Raw genomic sequence first — 23,731 nt, 5'->3', positions numbered from 1 at the left:
TTTCAATTAGACAAAGGAAAATAAACACCAGGAATATTTCTTAATCTATGTTTTAAATTTCTTTAACAAATTACAAGTTCTCAATACCTGGAATATTTCAAATACAGAAAGGAAATAATGAAGAATAACCATACATATTCTTAAATTCTTAATAAATTATTATTTTTTCCACACCTAGAATATTTTGATTTTCATAAATAAATATAACAAGAAACATCTGGATTATTTCTTAATCTTTTTGTAACTATATATTTCTTTTTAAATTGCAAGTTTTATCTACACCTGGAATACTGGGGACAAACCATGTCAAGCCATGTTCAGTTAATTGTGATTAAATAAAACGAAATAATATTATTTTAATCTTTTAAAAGTGTAAATTTAATATTTTATCCAATATATCAAAAGATATTTGATTTATATATTAGGAATGATCCATAAATATGTGACATCACTTACTAAGTGCAGGTGCAGGCATCGGTGGCGGGTCAGGAATGCTGGGAGGTGGAGGAGGGATGGGGTCACGAACTCGAGGCAGAGCCAGCGAGCGCTGCGAGCCGAAGAGATCAGCTAGTGAACGCTGCTTCTGTTTCATTTCATTGGAGATAGGGCGAGGGCCATGGGACTCAGGGGGCGGAGGAGGCATCTCTTTCCACTGTTTCTACAGCATGAATGCATAAATGATTCATGGTGAACTTCTGCATCCTTGACACTGAACTCAAGCTCAAAAAGGTCAGAAATTAAAGACAAATCACTGCATTATGGCTTGCCACTTGTCAGTATCATCTACCTTCTGGTTAGTGACAGGTCCCTGAGCTTTGAGAATGGCCAGTGCCTCTTCTTTGGGGTCATTTTTCTTTATAAAGTGCTTGGCTGGAACCCTGTGAAGATTAAAGTTCACATTATTCCACCTCTTCCAGTCTCTTACACCTCTTAAAGTGATCAAAGCAACACAATATTATGCAAGTTTTCAGTAACAGTTAAGTCAATGTGAATCACAGTTTGCAGCCCATTTTGCTTCCGTAATGCAACGTATTTCAGAGAGAAACGGGACACATGGGAAAAAATTAGGGCAGGACTTGATTTTATCCATTGGGAATTGATTAGATTGTGAAGAGTGATCTCTAGGTGGAGCAAGTTATTGCTTCTCAATAATGTGACAAGGAACATGATTAAGGGAAGTAATTAGAGTCATTTCTTGGCCCACCTGACAGGCTCGTAGGCTTTAGGTTCTGGAGTGGGCCGATTCTGGTACAGCTTAATGATCTCTCTAATGTTGCTGGTAGGTTCTGGTTTAGGAGATGTGGGTTCTGGAGATTCTGGTTCAGGTTCTTGATTTTTAGGAGGTTCTGGGAATTGTTTCACTGTGTGAAGAAGAGTTTATGAGCTTCCAGATACATAATTTTAGATGATGGCTATAAAAATGATCACGAAAGCATTTTTCATATCAGTCGATATCCATAATTATCACGATAAATGTCAAAACTGTGTTTCAAGTTGCAGCAAACCATACAGTTAATTGTGGTTTCATCATCAGAACAAGACACTTTTCAAACAGGCGAACATTTCACAAAATAACATTTTCATGTTTTGTCTCTTAGAAATGCACATTTGACAGTAGCTTGAGTTAGGGTGCAGATTTTTTTATTTTATTAACAAAAAGAGTAACATCTGTAAAAATTGTAACAACCTAATTTTTATAGGGTAAAATTTGTTCTTCCATAGTATTTGGATCATGTTAACCACAGGTAAAACCACGCATTGCCCCTAACTAACATGATAAAAAGTCATTTTGTTTCTATGGTATTTGTTATGAAAACAGTAGCCTAAAGAAATTTTGTATCATACAAATGAACACAAAACTGCTATAGCTTAATGACAAAAATACTGTAATTATATTCCATTACTGCTTTAATACATGTTTGCATTATATTATTAATACATTAATAATATAATAAAAATTATATATGAATATCCCACATTTCTGCCACAATCCCATGGTTTAGGTTAGGTTAGGTTATGCATTATTTGCATAGTACATAAACATTATATCAAACACATATCAAACTTTTGTTATCATTTTATCGAGAAAATTATATTGCGATAAATACTGTTATCATTTTATCACCTAACCCTAATACATACTAAAGAATACATTATAATTACATAAATGTGAATTTAAATAAAGAATGAACCACTTGTTCTAGATATTGTGAATGGAAAAGAAAAGAAAAAAGCAGAAAACAAATATGCGACCTTCAGTCTTTACTGGAGGAGGGGATTTGGGTTGGGACATCGGTGGAGTGGCGTATATCAGTGGCTTAGCAACCTTTGGTGCAGATTTTGGGCGTGCTTCTGACGTACCTGAGATGCATAAAGATAGTGAAAATCTTATCTCTTATGCAATTTTGCTACTTATTTTAGCCATTTTAACGATTTTGATTTGACAGTGTCCACTCACCAATCTTTTGAAAAAAATTCCTCTTCTCTTGAAAGGACCCTTGATCTTCCGGGGCCTTAAGATCCACATCTGTTTTAGGCTGCGCCTTAAAGAAAACATTAAGAAGCAAGAAACTGAAGCATTTAATTACTATACTATACAGTAATAGTAAACACAGGCACTGGTCAAAACCGTTCCTTTACCTCAGGGCTGTGGGGCTTTGGAGGGGGCTCTGGGGCTTTTTTCGCAGTCTGAGGGACGGTTCTCTCTGCCTGGGGGCGGCTTCGGGGTTTGGGTGACGGTGAGCGCGAGCGTGAAGGTGAACGTGCACGTGGAGGAGAGCGCCGTCGCTGGCGTGGTGACTTTCTCTGTGACTCCTTCTCACGTTTTCGCATCTCTTCCTGCTGTTGCTTCTGGGACAGTGTCATTGCCTGCATGGTCATCTGCTGAGCCTGTAGGGAAAAAAATACTTTTTTAGGTCCAAAGCAGTGATGTGATATGGGAAATCATTATAATGTTTTGTATATAAACTATATAAATTAATTTTTTGAGGTGAACTCACTAGAAGCTGAGCCTGTTGATTGATAAAGGCCTGCTGTTGAGCGGCCATTTGCTGTGTATTGATAGCCGGTGCGGCGGCAGGCATGGCTTGTGGCATGGCTTGTGGCATGGCAGTTTGCATCATCATAGCTAAGTCCAGAACAAGCAGTAGGAAGAGGGTAAACATTTAACAGATCATGCTATTAGAGAAGCACAACATGAGCAGCAGGGATGCTTACGTTGCATGGGCTGCATCATAGGCATGGTAGCATTCATCATGTTTGGCATCATTGGAGCGCCATAGCCAGCCATGGCAGGATTCATTGGCATTCCTAAATGATGGGTAACAGGAGGGTTAAACTTTACAGCTACAAAATAAATACTAGTGTCAAGATAAATCATTTTGTCATTGGATAGTTGATAGAGCACATTTTCAGAATTTTATTTTGGTTTATTTTTAGTTTAGAAGGAACCAGGGAGGTGGTTCAGGAGGTGGACGAAGGACTGGTGAAAGACGGAGCCCTGGTGGAAGGAACCAGGGTGGCAATGATGGTGGGAGGAGCCAGGGAGGCGAGGATAGGAGGACTGGCCAGGTGGTGGTCCAAAGCACATCCAGGACGATAGCCCACGGTGGAATCAATGGGGGGAGGAGCCATGGTGGAGCTTTGGCTGATGACACCCGGGGGATGATTAACGGAGATGAAGCCATAGGAAGTGGAGCCCAGGGCGCAGACGGAGAGCAAATGGCCGACACTGATGGTCCAGGAGGCCGATGCGGAACCGCAGCAATGATTGTCCGATGCGGAGCCTGAGTGCCCGGGCAGGACCAGTGGCGATGATTAAGGTTCAAAAAGTACAGGGCAGGGCAGGGTGGGAAGCATTACCTCCATTTCCCAGTCTATCAAGCACTCGCCAGTGTCCAGCTCCATTAATGTCCCCTCTGTCACGGATGTTGCCTGCTCACACACCTGGTCAGACGTGGATGCAGGCTCAGGCTCCTTAGCGGGCACTGGCTCTGGCTCAGGGTAACTGGCAGGCGTAATCTCCCTGTCTGCGGTGGGCTCTAGCTTGTAATCCGTGTGTGGGGGGTGGTTGGCTGGGCTCTGGGCTTTGCAGTGACTGTACCAGATGTTATCAGTTCAGGGTAGGCACACTGCAGACACCATAAAACTGATTCTCTCCATGTTAGTCAGTTTCATTGGGTCATCAGTTTTATCCAGAAAAGAGACTTTAAAGTCTCATCATCAAAATTTGTTTGTTCGGCGATCTGGCAAAAGCGAAGTGAAAATTCAAACAATGGAAGCCCAGCATGGGCGAGAGCAATAAACTGTTTGACTTGAGCCATAATCCTTTTTTGGTCCGAAATTCTGTAACGGTTTGAGTCCAATGATAAAGAATAAGGTACAAATAACGACAGTCTTTATTAAACATAAGCCAACAACTTGAGACAGTGTGCCATGCACGAACAGTACCGGACTAAGAATGAGTAAAGGTGAGGAACTTAAATACACATCGTGATGAACTAAATAATGAACAGCTGTGATGATTCAATTAATATCCATGGTTACTGATTATGGTGGTAAAAGGAGAACAAAGGAACACAGGCAAACCAAAACTAAGCGTGACCGTGATAAAAATTATATTATATTTATATATAATAATAATATGTAAATAAATTGTGTAATATTGTAAATGCAGCCATCTTCTTAACTTTAAATTGTTTTACCTTTATCAGCATTAATAATACTGCTCTCTAAATATCAGCATGACACTACACACAAATCAAATACATATACAAACTGTACCTGCTCCGGTGTACATGCTGGGCATCATACCTCCTCCTCCTCTCATTCTGCGATTCAGCATGGCCATCCGTTCAAAGTCCTATCAATAAAAAAACAATAAAAATGCAGATAATAAGTCCTCAGGCCAGCCCTCAAAGATAAAAGGCAATACAAGAAGATCCCAGAGTTAATAAGTGCAAAAGTTATGCAATCTTCGCTGGCTTAATGAATAATATATTTATGTAGCCTAGTGGTAAGCACGCTATTGGTAAGTGGTAAGTTGTAACTTACACTAGTGGTAAGATTTATTTATAGATTTAAAGGAGAACTCCGGTCAATTTTAACATTGAGCTCATTTTTTTGTAAATTTGGAGTGGTGTCAGTACAGAGAACAACGACAAAAATCGGTGTTGCCTACACCGTGTTATCCTCTTTTTAAAATTTGAACCCTGTTGACTTCAATGGGGCAAGTACTAAACCTGCTTTTAGCCTCTTAACATCCTTGATGTGTCATTACAAGTGCACAGCTAATGTGAGTGATTCCTTCAGAGTGATCACGGGTGAATCTGACTGCAGATGTGAAAGATATTAATAAAAATTATGTTATTTCAGCCAGCGCACATACCTGTATTTACATCCTGTTTTCGGTCGAAGTCCATAGTAATCGATTGTCGAGTTCACACGCATAGGTTTAGTTACCTATGATCACGCGCGTGAACTCGACAATCGATTACTGTGGACTTCAACCGAAAACAGGAAGAAAATACAGGTATGTGCGCTGGCTGAATAAACATCATTTTTATTAATATCTTTCACATCTACTGCAGTCAGATTCACCCGTGTTCACTCAGAAGGAATCACTCACATTAGCTGTGCACTTGTAATGACACATCAAGGATGTTAAGAGGCTAAAAGCAGGTTTAAAACTTGCCCCATTGAAGTCAACAGGGTGCAAATTTTAAAAAAGAGGATAACACGGTGTAGGCAACACCAATTTTTGTCGTTGTTCTCTGTATTGACAGCACTCCAAATTTACAAAAAAAATGAGCTCAATGTTAAAATTGACCGGAGTTCTCCTTTAAAATAAAGGACACCATTTATCCTATTTTAAATCTATAAATAAATCTCTGACAATAATGTAACGAATATGTAAAAAAATCCATTAAAAATCTATTAAACCATTTATAAATATCTAAAAAATCTTCATTGGCATTTATTTTAAAGAAAGACAGCACAAGCACACATTTCATTTATAATTCACGAAAATAAGTTTTTTAATGGTGAATTCAAAGTAGCTGTCAGTATGACTAAAAACTGCACAATAATATGTATGTTTTTGAACTGGACGATACTGACCGGAGGACCTTGATCAAACACAGGATCAAAGAGATCATCAACATAAACATCCATCGGCCGACCACGAGATCCTAAAAGAAAGATTGTAGCAGGAGTGTCCTTTTGTCAGAGTGAAACAGTCATTTTATTTACTCTACAGGGTGAGCCAGTTTCCAACCCTCATACTGTAGCTTTCATTCACTTTGATTTCTTTGATCAACCCTCTGCAAAGCTATGTTACAGAGCAATGACTCAGAATTTACACCCAGTTTCCTTGTAATGGTTGGACACTCACCCTGGGATGTGGAAGAGGGTTCATAGGTGTCCCATGGAGATGCTTCAAAGGAGGGGAGACCAGGGGCCTGCATAGGGGGAGCAGGTGGTATAAAGTCATCCAGGTCTGTAGTTGCCATCCTGACAACAAGAGAAAATGGATTAATAAAAGGAATTAAACTATAATTTCACAGACTCTTTTGATTGAACTGTCAGCTTCGAGTCCCACAGCGGCGTACCTGTCGCTTGCGTCACTAAACAGGTAATCGGTTTGAGCAGGTGGGTGACCCAGGGGCACATCAGCCTCCACTCCAGCCAGGAGATCCATGACAAAGTCACAGCCTGCCAGGTCGGTCCAGCCCTCCCCAGCCAACAGAGACACAGACCAACCCTGTGTAGCTTCAGTCAGACCTCTGACAGAGAGAAATATGACATTAATATTTTGTTGTATGAATATCTGAACATGCAATATATCAAAAGAACAGAGCCTGATTCAATAAACTTAATCATATAAAAACAAAAAAAATTCAACAAAGTCAGGAAACAGTATCTTGAATTCATTTTAACATACAGTTTACATGGTTAAACGTTTGATAATGTATTACACTGGTAATACATAATATTTAAATAAACTTGTTTTGTCACAATACAAAATATCTTAAAGGTTGTACAAAATAGGCCTTTTTTCTTTATGTTAAAAATTATCTACCTGTAGCTAAGAAGCCAAGAAGCCAGCTGTTCCCCTGTGGTCCAAGACTCCACCTCCACAGTTAACCTTTCCTCTAAAAAACAAAAACAGTAAAGTACTTTCACAACACATTTACAACATATTTAATATCATTTACTCTCTTGGAATGAGTAGTGCAACTGGGAACCCAGTAGTAACTCCAGTTATCAGGTACTACAAAAAAACTGCAATCCTCACCAATGAAAGTGTTGACCTCCACCACCATCTTTCCCCTTCTCTGATTGGCTGTCCACTCAAGTTGACTCGGAGGGTGCTGCCTGCAGGCAGGAGAGGGGAGCTGGAGGGATGTGAGGAGCTTGTGCTGGCACAGAGAGCGGTACTCCCCTGGACCCCGGTCGGACACATACCTGACCAATCATTAAAACACAATATTTTTCATTTTGAAGAAATTACTTCTGTCTGCCACTATTTATCTATTGATCAATATGGAATTTGACTTTGTAATTCCATCATATTTCAATGCGACAATCCGTCCAGTTTATTTATGAAACGGTTATTTGAATAATAAATCAATGGCAAGGTTGTATCAGTCTGCACTGCAGTGATTTAAGTCAATAACCTTCTACTTTAGTAGACATGTAGTTGTAAATGCAAGCAAATTTCTGTTTCTAAAAGTGTTAGTACAATTTCTCAACAAGTAGATAATGTGGAATGTTAAAGGACAAGTTCGGTATTTTACACTTAAAGCCCTGTTTACAGATCGTTTCTGATGAAATAGAACGGTTAAGATTAAAATGTGGACACATGCTGCTGTCCCGAGAATTTTAGGTTTATTTCGCTTCTCCCCCCCACCTACACAATGGCAGCCTATGGGCACTGGAACAATCCTTCCTAAAACGCATTAAACTTTCGATTACAAAGACGTGAAACTCACCGAGTGGTCAGGGGTGTTCACTGATATGCTCACACAAAAATTGCTGCAAAAGATGCTTTCCAACAGGTTTTATCGTAGTTTTTGTCCAACTCCATTGACTTGTATTGAATGTGCTGTGTGCGGTACGGTATTACTCCGCCGCTTCTTCTTCTGCTTCTTCTGTGTATTCAATGAAATGCCAGTGGTTTGCTTGTAATTGGCAAAGGTGCATTATCGCCACCAACTGGGCTGGAGTGTTTATTATTCAAGCTCTCAACGGAAGAATCTACGGGTGTGAGACGTTTGGAAAAATAGGTCCACAGTTTTACAACGAATGGTAAAACACCTGTTGGAAAGCATCTTTTGCAGCGATTTTTTTGTGAGCATATCATTGAACACCCCTGACCACTCGGTGAGTTTCACGTCTTTGTAAACGAAAGTTTAATGCGTTTTATGAAGGATTGTTCCAGTGCCCATAGGCTGCCATTGTGTAGGTGGGGGGGAAAGCGAAATAAACCTAAAATTCTCGGGACAGCAGCATGTGTCCACATTTTAATCTTAACCGTTCTATTTCATCAGAAACGATCTGTAAACAGGGCTTTAAGTGTAAAATACCGAACTTGTCCTTTAAATTATGATGAATGTGAACCAATCCCTAAGGTGACTTTTTTTTTCAAGCAATAAAAATAGAAAAATCGCCCTGTTCTAAAGACCACTATTTTGGGTTTGTGACAATATGACTGAGGACATACTTGAGCAAGGGTTTCTCCAGGGCAGGAGATGGTGTGAAGGCACTCAGACAGCAGGCCAGGAGCAACCAGCCCCGCAGGACACTCTCCTCTTTATCCCCGTCCCAAGTGAGGTAGACCAGTTGGGATAGAATCTCATCTCGCATGCTAGGCCGAGTTTGGCTCTTCTCCACAATGTAGTTCCCCAACATCTGCTCTTGCCAGCCAATCAGATCCGAGTCACCTGTGAAACGCAGGATCTAAGGAAGAGCATGGATTAAGGAAGGATTAGTTTAAATTCAAACATTTCAGTTAAAGGTTTATGTTGAACTTCTGCTATATAAAACACATTGCTATATGTGTCAAGATGTTTTTAGACATTGTACTGACCAGTTTATAGATTTCTAGAGCTGTACGGGCATCATCAGGGTCCAGAGATGTCAAAGGCTTTTGAAGTGGGTAACCCTGCGGTTGGCACCATCCGTCCTAATGGAGATAAAAACAGATAATTGATGTAACAAATTCATTAAACAGATTCACATATATGACAATTATATATGAAGTGGAAGACCGTAAAACTAAGAAGGAACTTCGCATGTTTTTCAAGTTCTAAACAGGTGAAACTTCACATTAACAGCTTACCTTCAGGACTGTGTTGGCATATTGGGAGAAAGGGTGTCTGTCAATGTCTAGGGGCAATGAGAGGTTGTGTTCTGCTTTGACCTTTGGCAGAGATACTTCAGTCACCCCTGATCCTTGAGGACGCCCTAAAAGGTATCATTGTAAAATGTGAAAAAACAAAACAAAACAAAACATGGAATACGAATATATCATTATGGTTTTACTTATGTTGATCATCAGTCACTAAAGCACAGTTTTTTACAAAAAGCAATACAGTGAAATTACATCCAGTACTTATGACAGGTGAACTTGATATGAACATGGTCAATGATCAGTCTAAAATAGGCTACTGCTCAACCGTTGTGGGTCAGTATGACTTTTTAAAAGAAATTAATGCTTTTATTTAGCAAGGATGCATTAAATTAAAATGATAGTTAAGACATTTATAATGTTACAAAAGATTTCTGTTTCAATAATTGCTTTTCTTTCTATTTATCAAAGAATACTGAGTTATTTTAAAATGCAATAATATGTTCACAATATTACCGTATTTACAGCATTTTGATCAAATAAATGCAGCTTTAGTGAGCATAAGATGTTGATTAATTTCATAATTAAACACCGTTCAGTTTAACATAGAGAGTTTTACATGGTCAAACCATTGAGAAAGTTGCAAACAGTTTGCTTTTCAACAGTTAATTTTAGCCACATTTACACAAATAAATATGGAAACCTTTTTACAGTTAAAGCGTTTTTTTTTTACTAATTACTTAGACTTTTAACTGAGCAATATTATATAGCATCTATACTTCAACTGAATCCATAATACTTCAATAATCTCAGCTCTTTTTATTAGTTATCAAGTAGCGAGGACCTCACCTGCTGCACTGCGTAATCTGGCCGACAGTTCTGCCGGGATCTCCAATATTCCCACATCCTTTAGGAAAAATAGAGTATTTTATTCTATAACCAGGTTTCAAGTCGAAAGAAAACAAAAGTGAAAAGAGTCTCTCACCATCTCTGAAGAGGTATATGTAGGTTTTGCTGCTTCCTTCACTCTGGTTATACCACTATGTTCCTAATAAATTCAAAATACAAAAAATGTTTTTTTAAAGGTTTAACATTAAGTTACCCTCTGTCCATTCACCCATAGTAGTGTTTCCTTCCATCTCGACTGAAAAACGGGACATTCATTTTGTAAAGCTTTTCCACTCATTGATTCTATTACCTGTCCACGGCATCGTATGAAAAGGTAAACAGAACTATTCTTAGCAGCTGGGCACCTTTTATATCCCAGGAAGACCGTCCCTTGACTCGCTCCTCCCCAAACAAAAGAATTACATGAAATACGAGTCACCAAACCCATTTTTTTATCTTATCATCTAGTTTTATCATTATGTTTGATTGGCCTTTTCTGTTTTGTGTATCATTGTTGCCATTAGTGCAGAAAACAAACACCTTTTAAAAAGGCCTGATTTGCACATATTGTCAGGGATATAAATCTGGGAATATTGTGGGGTGTTGAGATATGCTTTGCTTTTTCCAGTGAACCTTTTTATCTTAAATAAACTTTTATCGGACAAGCAAAAATATAACCACACAATGCTGAATGAGGATCACGTGTCAAACCAGTCACCACTCACCAAATGCATAATTATTACTACAAAGTGATTTGACAGCAGAGTATATGACAGCTCAGAAGGACATAGTCCAAACTGTATAAGACAATGGTAGGTAACAAGGAAACAGAACTGAAAGTAGCAGGTTATATAACTTAGTGGATCATTTAAATATAACACTACCAGTCAAAGGTTTGGACTGAATTTGTGAGAAAGTGTGGAGAGCTGTCATCTAGAATTTGACAAACCATTATTTCCATTTGTGTTGTTTAATAGTTTTAATAACTTTACTATTATTCTACAATATTGAAAATAGTAGACGGCATCCTCAGGATTTTTGTCTTGTTTTCCAGCACATTCTCCAGCACAAACATTCTTAGTCAAGATACATTAACACTGTCATTGAGAAGCAAATTAACTTAAGAGATTAAGTATGAATTAAAACTTAATTGAGTTGTGTTTAAAACAAGACAAAATATCTGCCAATGTGGTCAGAAAAATAACCTTGTTTTCCCTTTGAATATTAAGCTGACTTTTCTGACCACACTGGCAGATATTTTTCTTCTTTTTAAAAATAAACTCACTTAATTCTGATTCTTTTTTTTTTCAGAAAACAAGACTTGATATCATAAGTCATTTTGCTTCTCAAGTAAATGAATGTTTAGATATTTGTACTTGAAAACAAAACAAAAATGCTGAGTAAGAAAATAATAGTTTGAGGTGTAATAATAAAGAATGGATAGGTAAATCTAACATTTTTGAAGTACAGCACACACAAAAAAAACTGAACATATTCAAACATACATTCAAAAGATTTTAAAGTACATTTAAGATCCCATCAAACAAATCTTAAAGTCTTACATGTTCATTACTGATGTAATCTCTATGTTCCACCCTGAATTCTCTCTGTATCATTAATCTTTCTGTTTGCTATTGGTATGTGTAATATGGATAAATATTAAACACTACCTACCTAGGGTGATATTAAAACAAACGTAGCAGTCCCCATGTAAAGTGCTCTTTCACTTGTGAAATTGTTTGAAATCCAAACAGAAAAGGAGTGGTGCTTAGGTGGGTCTTGGCAGAAATGAGAAAAAGAAAGTAAGGGAAAAGTAGAGAGACAATCTGGGATCAAAGATAAAAGGGCAGGTAGGTGGGTGGAGCTCACGTCATCTAACTGTGACATTTGTTACAATTGTAAACACTCTTACATGTCCCATGATGCACAAGAGAGACCAAACATGCTACATGAATCAGAGTATAAAGATAATTCCTTTTTTATTTTCATTGTGTATGGTTATTTATTTTTTATTTATTTTATTTATTAAAGACTGTGGAAAGCAGTTGTAATGTTATGTATATATGTTTTGTTTCATGAATACAAATAAGTAAATAAATAAAACAATTTTAAATGAAATTTGAATTATTTTTCTATAGAGGTTGTGCAATAGAAAACTATGTGTGCCATTTCAAAAGCAATAAATTACATTTCACCATCTCATAAAATTCACTCAGCATACAAATGGGTTCAAAGTCCTTCCAAAGGGTAAAATATATAATACTCAATTATTACTCATGAGTTCACACTTCACATGTAATGTATGACAGGCATAAGCCCAGAAGCAGTAATCAATGAGACACTTATGACTAACTTAGAAATGTATTTGACTGTCATTGCATTAGATGAGAAAATATAAAGCATATAAAGGCATTAATTAATTCATTGATTGATATAACAATTCATTCTTTTGAATGGGACAGTAAGGCGAATAGTTACCGTATCGTATTAGCTGTCATATTTTAATAAAGTGGTTTTGGTTATTGCCTAGCTATGGCCACATAGGTAAACAGCTGAATTAGTGAATCGTGTGTATTTGTATGTGTGCAAATTAAGCAAAGAAGAAGCCATGTACACACAGGTCGAAGAATAGAAAGAGCTACAGATAGATAGAGGGAAAGATAAAGCTCTCACTCTCCAATGCCGTCTCTTAATGGTGTCTCTGGTGATCATCATAGCTGCCCAGAACTGAGTGAAGGACTGTTTCAGTTTCTTGTAGTACTTCCTGTCACAGAAAGAGGGTGCCATTGTTTCACATTCAGTGACAGATTATCATGCTCTTAAAGTTGATCAAATATGAAATCTCTGCACATACCGGGCTTGGTGGCCCCTGATGTGGGACTGGAGGACGATAGCCTTTTGTTTAAAGAAACGGAAGTTTCTTCGGCAGATGAAGCCACGAATGTTCCTCTGGATGGTGACCGCCGCCCATGTTTGGGTGCTACTCCATTTTTCCTCCACTCGCTGGAACAGAGTCTCCTTCATAAACACCTGTGTGTGTTCACATTAAGGGGAAAATTTTGAGGGTGGGATCTTTAGTGTCATGATAGTCAGAGTCAGAATAACCCAGGCTGAGGGAAAGAGTTATGTTACTGTACCTTAGTGAGTCCAAGCTGGTACTGGCCTTGCTCTGCTCCTACAGTCTCCAGTAAAGTCACTACTTGCTCTTCACAAGACTGGTTTTCTGGTCTCTGGGCTAATAACACACCATACCTGAAATTAGACAAAGAGACAGTGCTAGAAAATGGACCCATAAAAATTATGAGGAAGAGAAGGTATAGTTTTGCCTGTTTTCTAATGTATCTACACTCAGGGTTCCCACACGTTTTGACCAATAAAATATGAACTTCTATGATGTTTCTATTTTTCAGCTGTATCTTTATATGTTAGTGTATAATATTATAAAGCAGAACATAACTACTTAAAATAATTACATAATACAGTATAATATATTATAAATATTTATATATATTCATTATAGTAATTTTCCATGATTTTTAATATTTTATAAATTCCGATTACTTTAAAAAAATGTAGCGGCTAAAAAATCACAGAAATAAATTACATATTGCAATATATTTAAATAGTTTTTTATATACACACATTAAAAAAACAAACATAAAAAAACGTTAAAAATATTTGTAGGTTTTTCTAGACTGCTAAAATCTTGTATACGTAATTCACAGAATAAGCTAATATTATTGGAAAGGTATATATATATATACCTTATATATATATATATTAATACTCGCTGCATGGGTGTTCTAAGTGGTTGCTAGGGCATTGATATGCTGTTGCTAAGGTGTTCTGGGTGATTTTATTATGTTGCTGTGTGGCTGCTAGATGATCACTAGGCTGTTTTGGATACCTAGTTGAATCATTTATAAAAGTAGTAACAGTCCTCTACTCAATAACCTACACAATATAAGTTCTCATTATGTCTCATGCAAACAAAGATGGTGATGTTGACTGATAGACCACTAATAATATATTTTAATGTCATAGATTCTATCATAGTGTGCTACCTCTCCATGAACAGAGCAAAGGGGATGCGAATCGGAAATCCTTCTTTTCGTATGTGAATGGTCTCCAGTATCCCTCCATGCCTCAGCTGTGTGGCTATGTAGTCTACATCAAATATCCCTGGAAGCTGAAACCACACAAAAACATCAAACCGAGGTCCACCAATACAGTTGTGCTTGATAAACTGATACACAGAATGATGTGTATTTTGTCAACTTAAATTACCTTAACATAGTTGGGCTTAAAGCATCGTATGAATGTAGTTTTACACCTTAAAAAAAACCCAGAAAGAATAAATAGACAGAATCAAATCATCTGTACTGTACATATTCTCACAATGGACCACTACATAACTGAATGACAATACCAAATGTCCTGTGTTCAACAAATACAGCGGTCCATTCATACAAAATATTGCAGAATAAATAATTGTGACTATTGCCGACCTCTCCAAACGAGTGGTGAGCTCTAGAAGTGACTGCTGGAAGTGAGAAGCTACGGTTGTCATCTGATTTCTGTAACCTCTTGCTCTTCCCAGCTCTTTCTGTTGGACATGACGCTCCTGAACCTTCCGGAAGAGACCTGACACCATCTACACAGACAAGAAAACACACTCCTATTACCTGTTACAGGTTTTTGTTACCAAACATTAGTCCTTTAAAACTTAATGAGACCTAAAGTTTGCATAAATGATATCAGTTGTTGCTATCTCTTTTGTTTTGTCTGGATGTGTTGACAGTCTCATGAATATATAATAGTGGACATATTACTGTGTTTCTTGCAATCTTGACACATCACAAATCACTGAGGACGGTGTGAAGTTCCATGAACACAAATTAGATGAATTTACCTGTGAACGACTGCGGGCAAAAAGCTCTAATACTTCAGGCCGAAACTGGTCATGATTTTTATTTAGAAAGTTGTGCACCTGGTGTGGAAAAACAAAATGAGCGATTCTTACATGGAATTATCAGGACAATCACGTGGCATGAATAGAAAATTTAGTGAATGCTCAGATCAGGCTTGCCTGGTACGTGACAGCTCCGGCATAGTGATATATTGTGAACACTGGCAGAGGAATTTTGGGCTTGGTGTAGTAGGGACTGTTGTCATGGTGATAGTGACATTTTTGCAAGAATGTGTGGTCTGTAGCCTGTGACAAAAAAAAGAGGGAGAGAGAGCCAAAGAAAAGAGAACAGTGGACAAAGATAGCCCATAAATCCATTTTAGTAGTATAAAATTCATTTGCATTTGAATCAACAATGAGTAGTTTTGGTGACAATTCAAGTTTTATGATATTTAAATCACATTAGACACATATAAGTATATAATTCCGCCACTGAGCTGTAGTATAAGAGTTCAAAAGTATATTGACTGAAATGTCTCTGGCTTGAAGCTGAAATGTGAAGTTACTTGAGGAAGGCAAGTCTGGTCATCCAGGATGCGAAGAATACCATATGGCCGTGCTGAGATCAGATCCAGACAGCCATTCGAGTCTTCCAGAACTATTGGATACCACTGGATCTGTTCTGCACTGTATTCCTCCTAACACAAACACACCCAGCAAACCATTTGTTTTATTTTGTTAAGTTCCCACAAGTATTCATGATTTCCATTCTTATCTGGCAAGCCATATTTAGGGTATATTTAAATTACTTTATACATATTAAAGGGATAGTTGACCCAAAAAATAATTGACTCACCCTCAAGTTGTTCCAAAACTGTATGAGCTTCTTTCTTCTGATGCACACAAAATAAGATATTTTAAAGAATGTTGTAATCAAACTGTTGACGGTAGCCATTAACTTCCATAGTAGGAAAAAAATATTATGGAAGTCAGTGGCTAACATCTACTCTGGTTACCAACATTCTTTAAAATGTCGTCTTTTGTGTGCAACAGAAGAGAGAAACTTATACAGGTTTGGAAAAACTTGAGGGTGAGTTAATGATTACAGATTTTTCCCTTTTAGGTGAACTATCCCTTTAAAACGTGTTCCCTTCAAGGTTCCGAATCTCCTCAGGGTATTAAGATTTTCATACTTGGTCTCTAAAGTTGGAGAAAAAAGCGTGAATAAAAATTGTCAGTATGATTGCTGAGGACAAACTGACCTGCTCTTGGGCCACCAGGGCTTTGTTCACAAACTGTTGCAGCTGCTCGTTGGCAAAGTTTATGCACAGCTGCTCAAAACTGTTCACACTCAAGTCCTGTAATACACATTTGTTTAGTGCTCTCACTCCCACAGACTTCATAAGAGGCTTACTATATTTATTTAAAAGGCTTAACAGGTGGGAATTCAGTGCCACTATGCACAAATGCTTCAGCTATAAATGTAAAAAAAAAAAAAAAAAAACAGGTCATAACAAGGGACAGGATACCTCAAAGCCGTATATATCCACAATGCCGACGGTGCTGTCCATCTCTGTGGGGATCAACCAGTCATTGATGCGTTCAAGAATCCAGTCAAACAGCACAGAATACAGCGTCTTGGCAATGGCATCTCTGAATCAATAGCAATCTGTAAATATTCCTCGACTACGTGATGTAATTTAATAATTTCAATAACATTTAATCATATAACCTGGATTCAATGGCACTTTCCACAGATAGAGGGCAGTAGATCCTATCATAAGTTGTTTCCTGCGGAAACAAATTAGGACATATTTCTGTTGTGTTGAAGGAATGTTCTAGGTTGAAAATATGTTGTGAAGGAAATCTGAGGCTTATGATTTTATAAAAGCACTTACTCTACCGTTCAAAAGTTTGAGTTTGGTAAGGTTAACGTTTTTGAAAGATTATGCTAAAAAAAGCATTTATTTGACCTTAATATAAGATTAATAGATTCGTCTATTTTAATATATTTTAGCATGCAGTTTATTCCTGTGATGGCAAAGCAGAATTTTTTTCATCATTCTAAAATGCTGATTTGGTGCTCAGGAAACATTTCTTATTAATAATGTAATATTTTTGTGGACACCGTGATAACCTGATTTCCTGATTCTTTTATGAAAAGAAAGTTCAAAAGAACAGCATTTATTTTAAATAGAAGATTTTATGTAACAATGTAACAGACTTCTTTAATGTCCTTTATCATCATTTTAATGCATTCACTAATTTTTCACACTAAAATTGTTTCACATGTATGTGTATTGTTTATGTGGTGTGACTATTTTATCATCATTTTAATGCATTCACTCATTTTTCACACTAAAATTGTTTCACATGTATGTGTATTGTTTATGTGGTGTGACTATATTATTGACACAAGGAGCGTTTTATTCTATGGTTTTATTACGAAGTAAATGTTTACAGATTGGCCCCATTCACTGTAACCTATATTTTTTTGCTTTTATTGAATAGAAGAGACGAGTAGAAATGAATTGTTGTGGTATTATACATTATGCCACAAATGCTGTCAACTGAGCTTAACTTGTACGAAACCCAAAATATTCCTTTAAGTCTGAGGGCGTGAGAAGAAACAAATGTGTATTTGGTTAAGAGTGTGCGTGAGTTGCTTACAGTCACCCGGTGTGTGATGACTGTCTGTAAGGCCTCTGCGGACACCTGCAAGAGGTTTCCCACTCTCCGAGCCTCAGCTTCACTAAAAATACGGGCGACCTCAAACGATTCACTCTAATTTTGTGAAAAGACAAACACACACACACACAGCTTATCGTATAAATATTTTAAAGGGTCCAACATCCTAAAATTGTCCATGAAAGGGCAACCACACCTCATAGGAGCTAAAGCAAATGTTGCCCAGCTGCAGGATTGATGACAGAATGCCCCAAATGGTTGCTAGTTGATCTGCATGTAAACCAATTGTCTCCAAGCAGTGGACCAAGAGCAGGAAGTCTTGCTTGTCATGCTTCCCTTGTAGCTCACAAGCCCTGCCCTTAAAAAAAGCATTCAAAACAGGAATATTTAGAAATATTAGGAAAAAATCACAAAGAAATGGGCTATTCATGGGCTTTTCTTTTACCTGGTTGAGGTAGAAGTACGTTTCAGCTCCTTGCAGGTAAATATCCTGCTTGTCCCACTCATTCATCCCAGCCAACAGCTCATAAAACACATGGTAGTTTCTCTCCTCCTTAGCCTAAAGGAACACAGTTCCAGTCAATTCAATTATTTCAGATGTCCTAAAGTGCAAGCTAATGAATAAACATCTAACCTGGAAGACAATTCGTGATTTTTCAAGGAGATATTTTGACAAAGATGTCCCGACAACAACACCACTGAAACAAGAAATGAAGATCATATCATGCTCATCTAATGCTCACTGCCACTTAAATCAGGCCAACAACATGCAGTACACTTACTGGCATATGTGGACGTGTATGTACTTTCCAAATCGGCTAGAGTTGTTATTCAGTATAGTCTTGGCATTACCAAAGCTCTCAAGAATGGGCAAAACATCCATTGGCTGATGAGAGGAAGATATTTCTTTGTTCTTTGAGTTTTCTGTCTTATTATTGCTAAACTTATTCATATGGAATAATAAATTGCTTTACCTGGCGTAATTTATCGTTTCTGCCTTGATACATGGAACTCAGGTAGTGGACAATGAGCTTGGCAGCCTCTGTCTTGCCTGATCCACTTTGCCCACTGTTGAGACATTCACATTCATTCAAATGTATATAGGAATATGCAAATGTGTAATTGATAATGTACAGTCAGCTGGTCATTATAAGCGTAAATTGCTATGTATGTGTCTATGTGTATGTATGTGCATATGTTTGCGTATATATATGCATGTAAAAATGTAAATGTATATGCATATGAATCATACCCATAATCCTCCTCACCTTATGATGATGCAGTGCTCCTGGGTGGTATTCTGAGATTGGCAAAAGGCAGCATCTGCTATGGCATATATATGACTGCAGGGACAGTGAAAATCAATCTTTCAACTTCATTGCTAATCTCTTTTAAGAAAAACATAATTTGCCTACTGCTCATATGGCAAAAAAAAAAGATATCTATAGCCAAGCAATTCTTGAGTCCTCATAGTGAAAGCACTCACGGAGCATTATTGTGCTTCTCTTTACCCTGGTACTGCTGTCTCAGATCCTCAGTGTAGATGCTGAGAAGCTTGAAGGGGTTGATGGACAGAAGCATATTGCCAATATACGTCTGTTGGTTTCATAAAAAGTTTTAATAAAGTTGAATTTGAGAAAGAAGATCATATTCAATCGTATAGAAAAGGTAATGCATACATAAATGGAATCCCGATGAAATCGCTTCTTGAGATTCAGCAGAACAGAACTCTCACACACCTCTCTGGAAAAAGTTTTCATGTTTTAAAACAATGCAAACAAACTCAACATGTCATTTGATATGCAAATTAATGTTTTGTTCATATAATTCACTCTTTACTGCTGTGCCTTTTGTTTCCTAGACAGTTTACATGAGGAAATGTGCATCAGATGATTGACTCACTCCAGCTGTGCCAAATCTTCCACCTCATCCACCTCCACAGCTTGGCTGCTTCCTGGCATCATTACCTGAGGCACAAAGTAAAGGAAGCAGAGCAGATCTGTCACTGAGAGCCCCCAGTGGGCAGACATGTGGATAACACCCACACTCTTTCCCAGATGACATCTTCTCTGATTCAAACAATAAACTTGTACTGCATCCCTTATAACATCCCAAATATACACAGAGTTTATTTGCAATTACAAATGAGTTCAACACCAAGAATTATGTAAATTATTTTGCAAATTTCGTACCTGTGTGCTGTTAAGTCTCTCCTCTAGCATTTTTTGGGTCGGATCTTCGGATTCCCATGGGCCTTTGTCATTATGGACTGGAATGACGTGAGCATGTTCATCATCTTGATACACCGTCCATTTAGTGAGCTTCTCCACCGTTTGATGGGGCAGGAGGTTCTCTGAACGCAGCCAGTCTTGAGGATCACCACACATCTGTTGAGTCTGAGCCCAGTGTAGCTCCATAGCGGAGGGCAAAAGACCCTCACCCATCAGCTCCGCCACCTCTCGATCTGCATCTTCCTCATAAGAGGGTTCAGTCACTCCATTCCTCCATGTCTCGGATTCTGCTGATATATCTGCCTTCCTTATATTCCTCTCCACTTCTTTGCTCTGTCCCGTACTTACACCTTTAATCAAAGGTTTCGACATAGACAACTTGGTGATGTTTACTTGCGATCCCCCAAGTTTTCCCTTGGCGGCTTGTAATATACTTGTACCACCACTGATCCCTAATATTGGCTCTTTGTTGTCTGCTTTGACCTCTGGCTGTCCCTCAGTCACTCGAGAGTTTGGACTGCTATTCTTATCACTTTCACTCTCCTGAGTGTTTTTCTTGATGGACCTTAGTAGGCTGAGGTCTGGCTTGACTGGAAGAACCAGTCGAGCACCAGGCTTTGGTGGTTTACGCTCTGTGATGCCTCCATCGCCTGTGCTGGTGCTAGTAGATGGACTGGTGGCTTCCTTTGCCTTGTCAATTTTGTTCATCCTTGGGAACACAATTGCATATTTGGCATCTCCTGAGTTGGCCTTTTCCTCTACGTCTTGTGGAGATGAACAAGGCTCATCAAAAGAATCACCCTGGGGATCAGCAGTAGCACCCTCATCTGTCTTGGAATCCTTTGAGGATGATACTTCCTTCTTTGATTTTCCACCACCTGCCATTTTCATAACCATCTTGTGTCGGATAAGACTCTTCTTTGACTTGGTACTACTACTCCTCTTCTTTAATACCAAAGCAGAGAGCCATTTTGAGACCCCAATCGCTTGGGTGACTGCCGATATCTTTCTTCGAACGTGAATGCTCCTTGGCATCTTCTTTTGAATCCATCCTGAGACACGCCGCAATGTCGCCATGCCTCTTTTCCGGGCCAATAAACGCTCTGTTGACTTTGAGGACATTTCGTCTTCAGGCTCAGCTGCATCTGGCACTATTTTCTCACATGCATCTTGTTTTGGTTCTTCAACAACGTCTACAGTGTCTTTTGAAGTTTCCTCTTTGGCATTCTTGCTTTTATCATCTTTCCCTTTGCCTTTCATTGAAAATAGCCCACGAGATTGTCTGTTCAACAATCCTTTTGGGCCTTTTGTTGGGCTTTCTTCCTGTTGTTCTGCTTCCTCTGTCTTGGCAATTGCCTTTGTTTTACTTGCCAACTGTAGAATTTGAGACTTACCTTTAGTGGTGCCAACTTTGGAGAGAGCCATTCCTTTAATTTTGACTCCTTTTGAAGACACAGAAACTTCTTTAGGGTCCTCTCCTCTAGAAGGCCCCTTCTTTTGTAGTATCTTGGATTTCAACATCTTTTTCTGTCCCTGGAGGTGGACTGTCAGGTTTAATGGTCCTGGTTTTGTTGATGATCGTTCCGTCTCTCCCTGTGTGCTCTCTTGCCCTGTATCACTCAGTACCTCGTCAGAGTCTATTTCTTCTAGTTCCTTCTCGGGTTCTATGATTTTACTTTCAGTAGGCACGTCAGAGTTGTCCTCGCTGACACTTTTCTTCTCTTCTTCTTCTTCCTCCTTTTCTGTTTTTTTGTCTACATCTGACAGCTCTTCTTCACCACTTAATACACTTGCTTCTGTCTCATCAGTGTCCTCGATGCAATCTGACCCCTCCTTCTTGTCATCCTTACCTTCTTCATCACTCTCTTGCTCTGAGGTCTCTGCTTTCTCGCTCTCTGATTCATCCTCTTCGGTATCTACTACTTTAGCACCTCCCCTTGTACGTTTTGCAGGAGTTTTGGCTAGACTTTTTTTCTGGTCAGGTTTTGATTTGACAGCTTTCCCAGCTCTCCCTCTTACTGTATTGCCATTGGTAACCTTAGCAGGTAAGATTTTGCCATTTTGCTTTTTAGCTTTGGCTATTTGCCTAGAGGTCTCTATCTCTTCCTCTGGTGGTGCCTCGGTTTGGTTACTCTTTCCAGTTTTCTTCTCCTTATCTTTGTTGTTCTTCCCTTTCCCAGCTATCTCTTCCTTTTTTACAGATTTATCACCTTTTCCTTTCCCAATTTCATTATTATTTGAGAGAATTTGAGATCCAGTCTTTCCTCCCTTTTTCAGGGGAATTGATTCTTTTTTGTCTGTCTTTCCTGCCACTGCTTTTTGCTTCCCTCTAGCCCTGGTAGGGGATTTGGCTGGAGGCATGATTCTGGGTCAAAGTAACCTCACTGGTCCTCTTTCTGACTTTCCCCCTCAATGTCAAGACATTTCTTCAGTGACCTAAGAATACTAAAATATTTTCAAAGAATTAAAAGATTTGTGTCAGGAAGGTATTCCAAAACCGTAATATCATTATGCTAATCCTTTCACAATTTTTTTTTACTTTTGTGCAGGTCTACTGAAACTGATGCATATCAGCAACCTTAACTAACATGGGTGGAGATCATGTGTCATGTCTTTCAACTAAAGTGCAAGGTGTACCTGACCTAATGGTCACCATTAGGACTGGGTTTCAGACATTTAGCTCTTCACTCTCAATAATGCCAATTGGATTAGATATAGACAGAAAAAGACAGTTTAACAAGATACTTCCAAGCACTCCATTACAATTTATTTTTTAGAAGAAATTCCAACATAAAATTAGAAATGGCCATTGATTCTTAAATCAAATGACCATTAACAACCAGAACAAACAAAAAACTTACTACAGGCATTCATCTCTGTACTACCGAATGACTTACCTGTCTTCTTAGGTAAATATGTGGCACGGAGGGGGTCTGTGAGTATTTCTGCTAGTCCCGAACACTCCATGGATTGATTCTGTGACTAGACTCAAACACCAACACAGTCTCTTGAACAAACACACACACACACACACACACACACACACACACACACACACACACACACACACACACACACACACACACACACAGGTACGCACAAACTTTCAAGGGCTGTAGTGAATAATTTATATTTGACGGCACACCATACAGTTATGCCCATTCATATCGGCAGCTGCTGAACAGACGGTGGAAAGGTGAGAGGCTTCACTGCAAGGGTGACAAAAGGTGTTGATACATGAGAGAGCAAGAGAAAGATACTAACAGATGCTCACACATTTACAAAGAAATTCCAGAAGACATTCCGCCACAAACTTTTCAGATAAGTCTGTTAAGTTTTCTTTCTCCATCAAGATTTAGATTGGAATGTAGGATAAAAAATTAAGTGACAAAACACACACACACACACACACACACACAGACATAATGATTTTTATACTGTACAAACTATATCCTACACTAACCTTAAACCATTACAGAAAACTTTCTGCACTTCCAGATTTTCAAAACACTTGATTTAGTATGATTTATAAGAAGTTTTTTTTTTTTTTTTTTTTTTTTTTTTTTTTTACATAAGGTCATAATTTACTGCTATAACTATCCATGTGGGGACATTTGGCAACAAATGAATAATGTAGTGAATACTAGGTACACAGACAAAAACCTA

At 38.3% G+C, this 23,731-nt stretch overlaps 1 protein-coding gene across 1 annotated transcript in view; it reads right to left on the bottom strand.

Annotated features, from left to right (window-relative positions):
• myo15b (myosin XVB) overlaps nucleotides 1-22,426 on the bottom strand; it is a gene marked incomplete at both ends in the record, with an annotated part of 32,860 nt that extends 10,434 nt beyond the window's left edge. The window contains 41 exons of the mRNA XM_081392723.1: nucleotides 457-658; nucleotides 788-878; nucleotides 1,205-1,361; nucleotides 2,254-2,361; nucleotides 2,459-2,543; nucleotides 2,641-2,889; nucleotides 3,000-3,127; nucleotides 3,217-3,309; nucleotides 4,783-4,861; nucleotides 6,118-6,188; nucleotides 6,392-6,510; nucleotides 6,609-6,782; nucleotides 7,079-7,151; nucleotides 7,295-7,464; nucleotides 8,723-8,958; nucleotides 9,089-9,184; nucleotides 9,341-9,465; nucleotides 10,199-10,256; nucleotides 12,911-13,001; nucleotides 13,092-13,267; nucleotides 13,375-13,489; nucleotides 14,302-14,426; nucleotides 14,525-14,570; nucleotides 14,746-14,891; nucleotides 15,150-15,227; nucleotides 15,327-15,452; nucleotides 15,713-15,844; nucleotides 16,409-16,504; nucleotides 16,676-16,799; nucleotides 16,879-16,937; nucleotides 17,817-17,930; nucleotides 18,031-18,192; nucleotides 18,280-18,393; nucleotides 18,469-18,532; nucleotides 18,617-18,720; nucleotides 18,809-18,902; nucleotides 19,103-19,177; nucleotides 19,321-19,430; nucleotides 19,514-19,577; nucleotides 19,737-19,801; nucleotides 20,027-22,426. Coding sequence (XP_081248849.1) covers nucleotides 457-658; nucleotides 788-878; nucleotides 1,205-1,361; nucleotides 2,254-2,361; nucleotides 2,459-2,543; nucleotides 2,641-2,889; nucleotides 3,000-3,127; nucleotides 3,217-3,309; nucleotides 4,783-4,861; nucleotides 6,118-6,188; nucleotides 6,392-6,510; nucleotides 6,609-6,782; nucleotides 7,079-7,151; nucleotides 7,295-7,464; nucleotides 8,723-8,958; nucleotides 9,089-9,184; nucleotides 9,341-9,465; nucleotides 10,199-10,256; nucleotides 12,911-13,001; nucleotides 13,092-13,267; nucleotides 13,375-13,489; nucleotides 14,302-14,426; nucleotides 14,525-14,570; nucleotides 14,746-14,891; nucleotides 15,150-15,227; nucleotides 15,327-15,452; nucleotides 15,713-15,844; nucleotides 16,409-16,504; nucleotides 16,676-16,799; nucleotides 16,879-16,937; nucleotides 17,817-17,930; nucleotides 18,031-18,192; nucleotides 18,280-18,393; nucleotides 18,469-18,532; nucleotides 18,617-18,720; nucleotides 18,809-18,902; nucleotides 19,103-19,177; nucleotides 19,321-19,430; nucleotides 19,514-19,577; nucleotides 19,737-19,801; nucleotides 20,027-22,426 — 6,994 coding nt within the window. The remainder of the gene's footprint in view (nucleotides 1-456; nucleotides 659-787; nucleotides 879-1,204; nucleotides 1,362-2,253; nucleotides 2,362-2,458; nucleotides 2,544-2,640; nucleotides 2,890-2,999; nucleotides 3,128-3,216; nucleotides 3,310-4,782; nucleotides 4,862-6,117; nucleotides 6,189-6,391; nucleotides 6,511-6,608; nucleotides 6,783-7,078; nucleotides 7,152-7,294; nucleotides 7,465-8,722; nucleotides 8,959-9,088; nucleotides 9,185-9,340; nucleotides 9,466-10,198; nucleotides 10,257-12,910; nucleotides 13,002-13,091; nucleotides 13,268-13,374; nucleotides 13,490-14,301; nucleotides 14,427-14,524; nucleotides 14,571-14,745; nucleotides 14,892-15,149; nucleotides 15,228-15,326; nucleotides 15,453-15,712; nucleotides 15,845-16,408; nucleotides 16,505-16,675; nucleotides 16,800-16,878; nucleotides 16,938-17,816; nucleotides 17,931-18,030; nucleotides 18,193-18,279; nucleotides 18,394-18,468; nucleotides 18,533-18,616; nucleotides 18,721-18,808; nucleotides 18,903-19,102; nucleotides 19,178-19,320; nucleotides 19,431-19,513; nucleotides 19,578-19,736; nucleotides 19,802-20,026) is intronic.
• Between the last annotated feature and the right edge of the window lie 1,305 nt (nucleotides 22,427-23,731).

The sequence above is a fragment of the Scardinius erythrophthalmus genome (assembly GCF_964197995.2).
Source record: "Scardinius erythrophthalmus genome assembly, chromosome: 18".
Taxonomy (NCBI): Eukaryota; Metazoa; Chordata; class Actinopteri; order Cypriniformes; family Leuciscidae; genus Scardinius; species Scardinius erythrophthalmus.
Note: the sequence above shows the minus strand (reverse complement) of the source record. Positions and strands in the feature narration are given on the sequence as shown.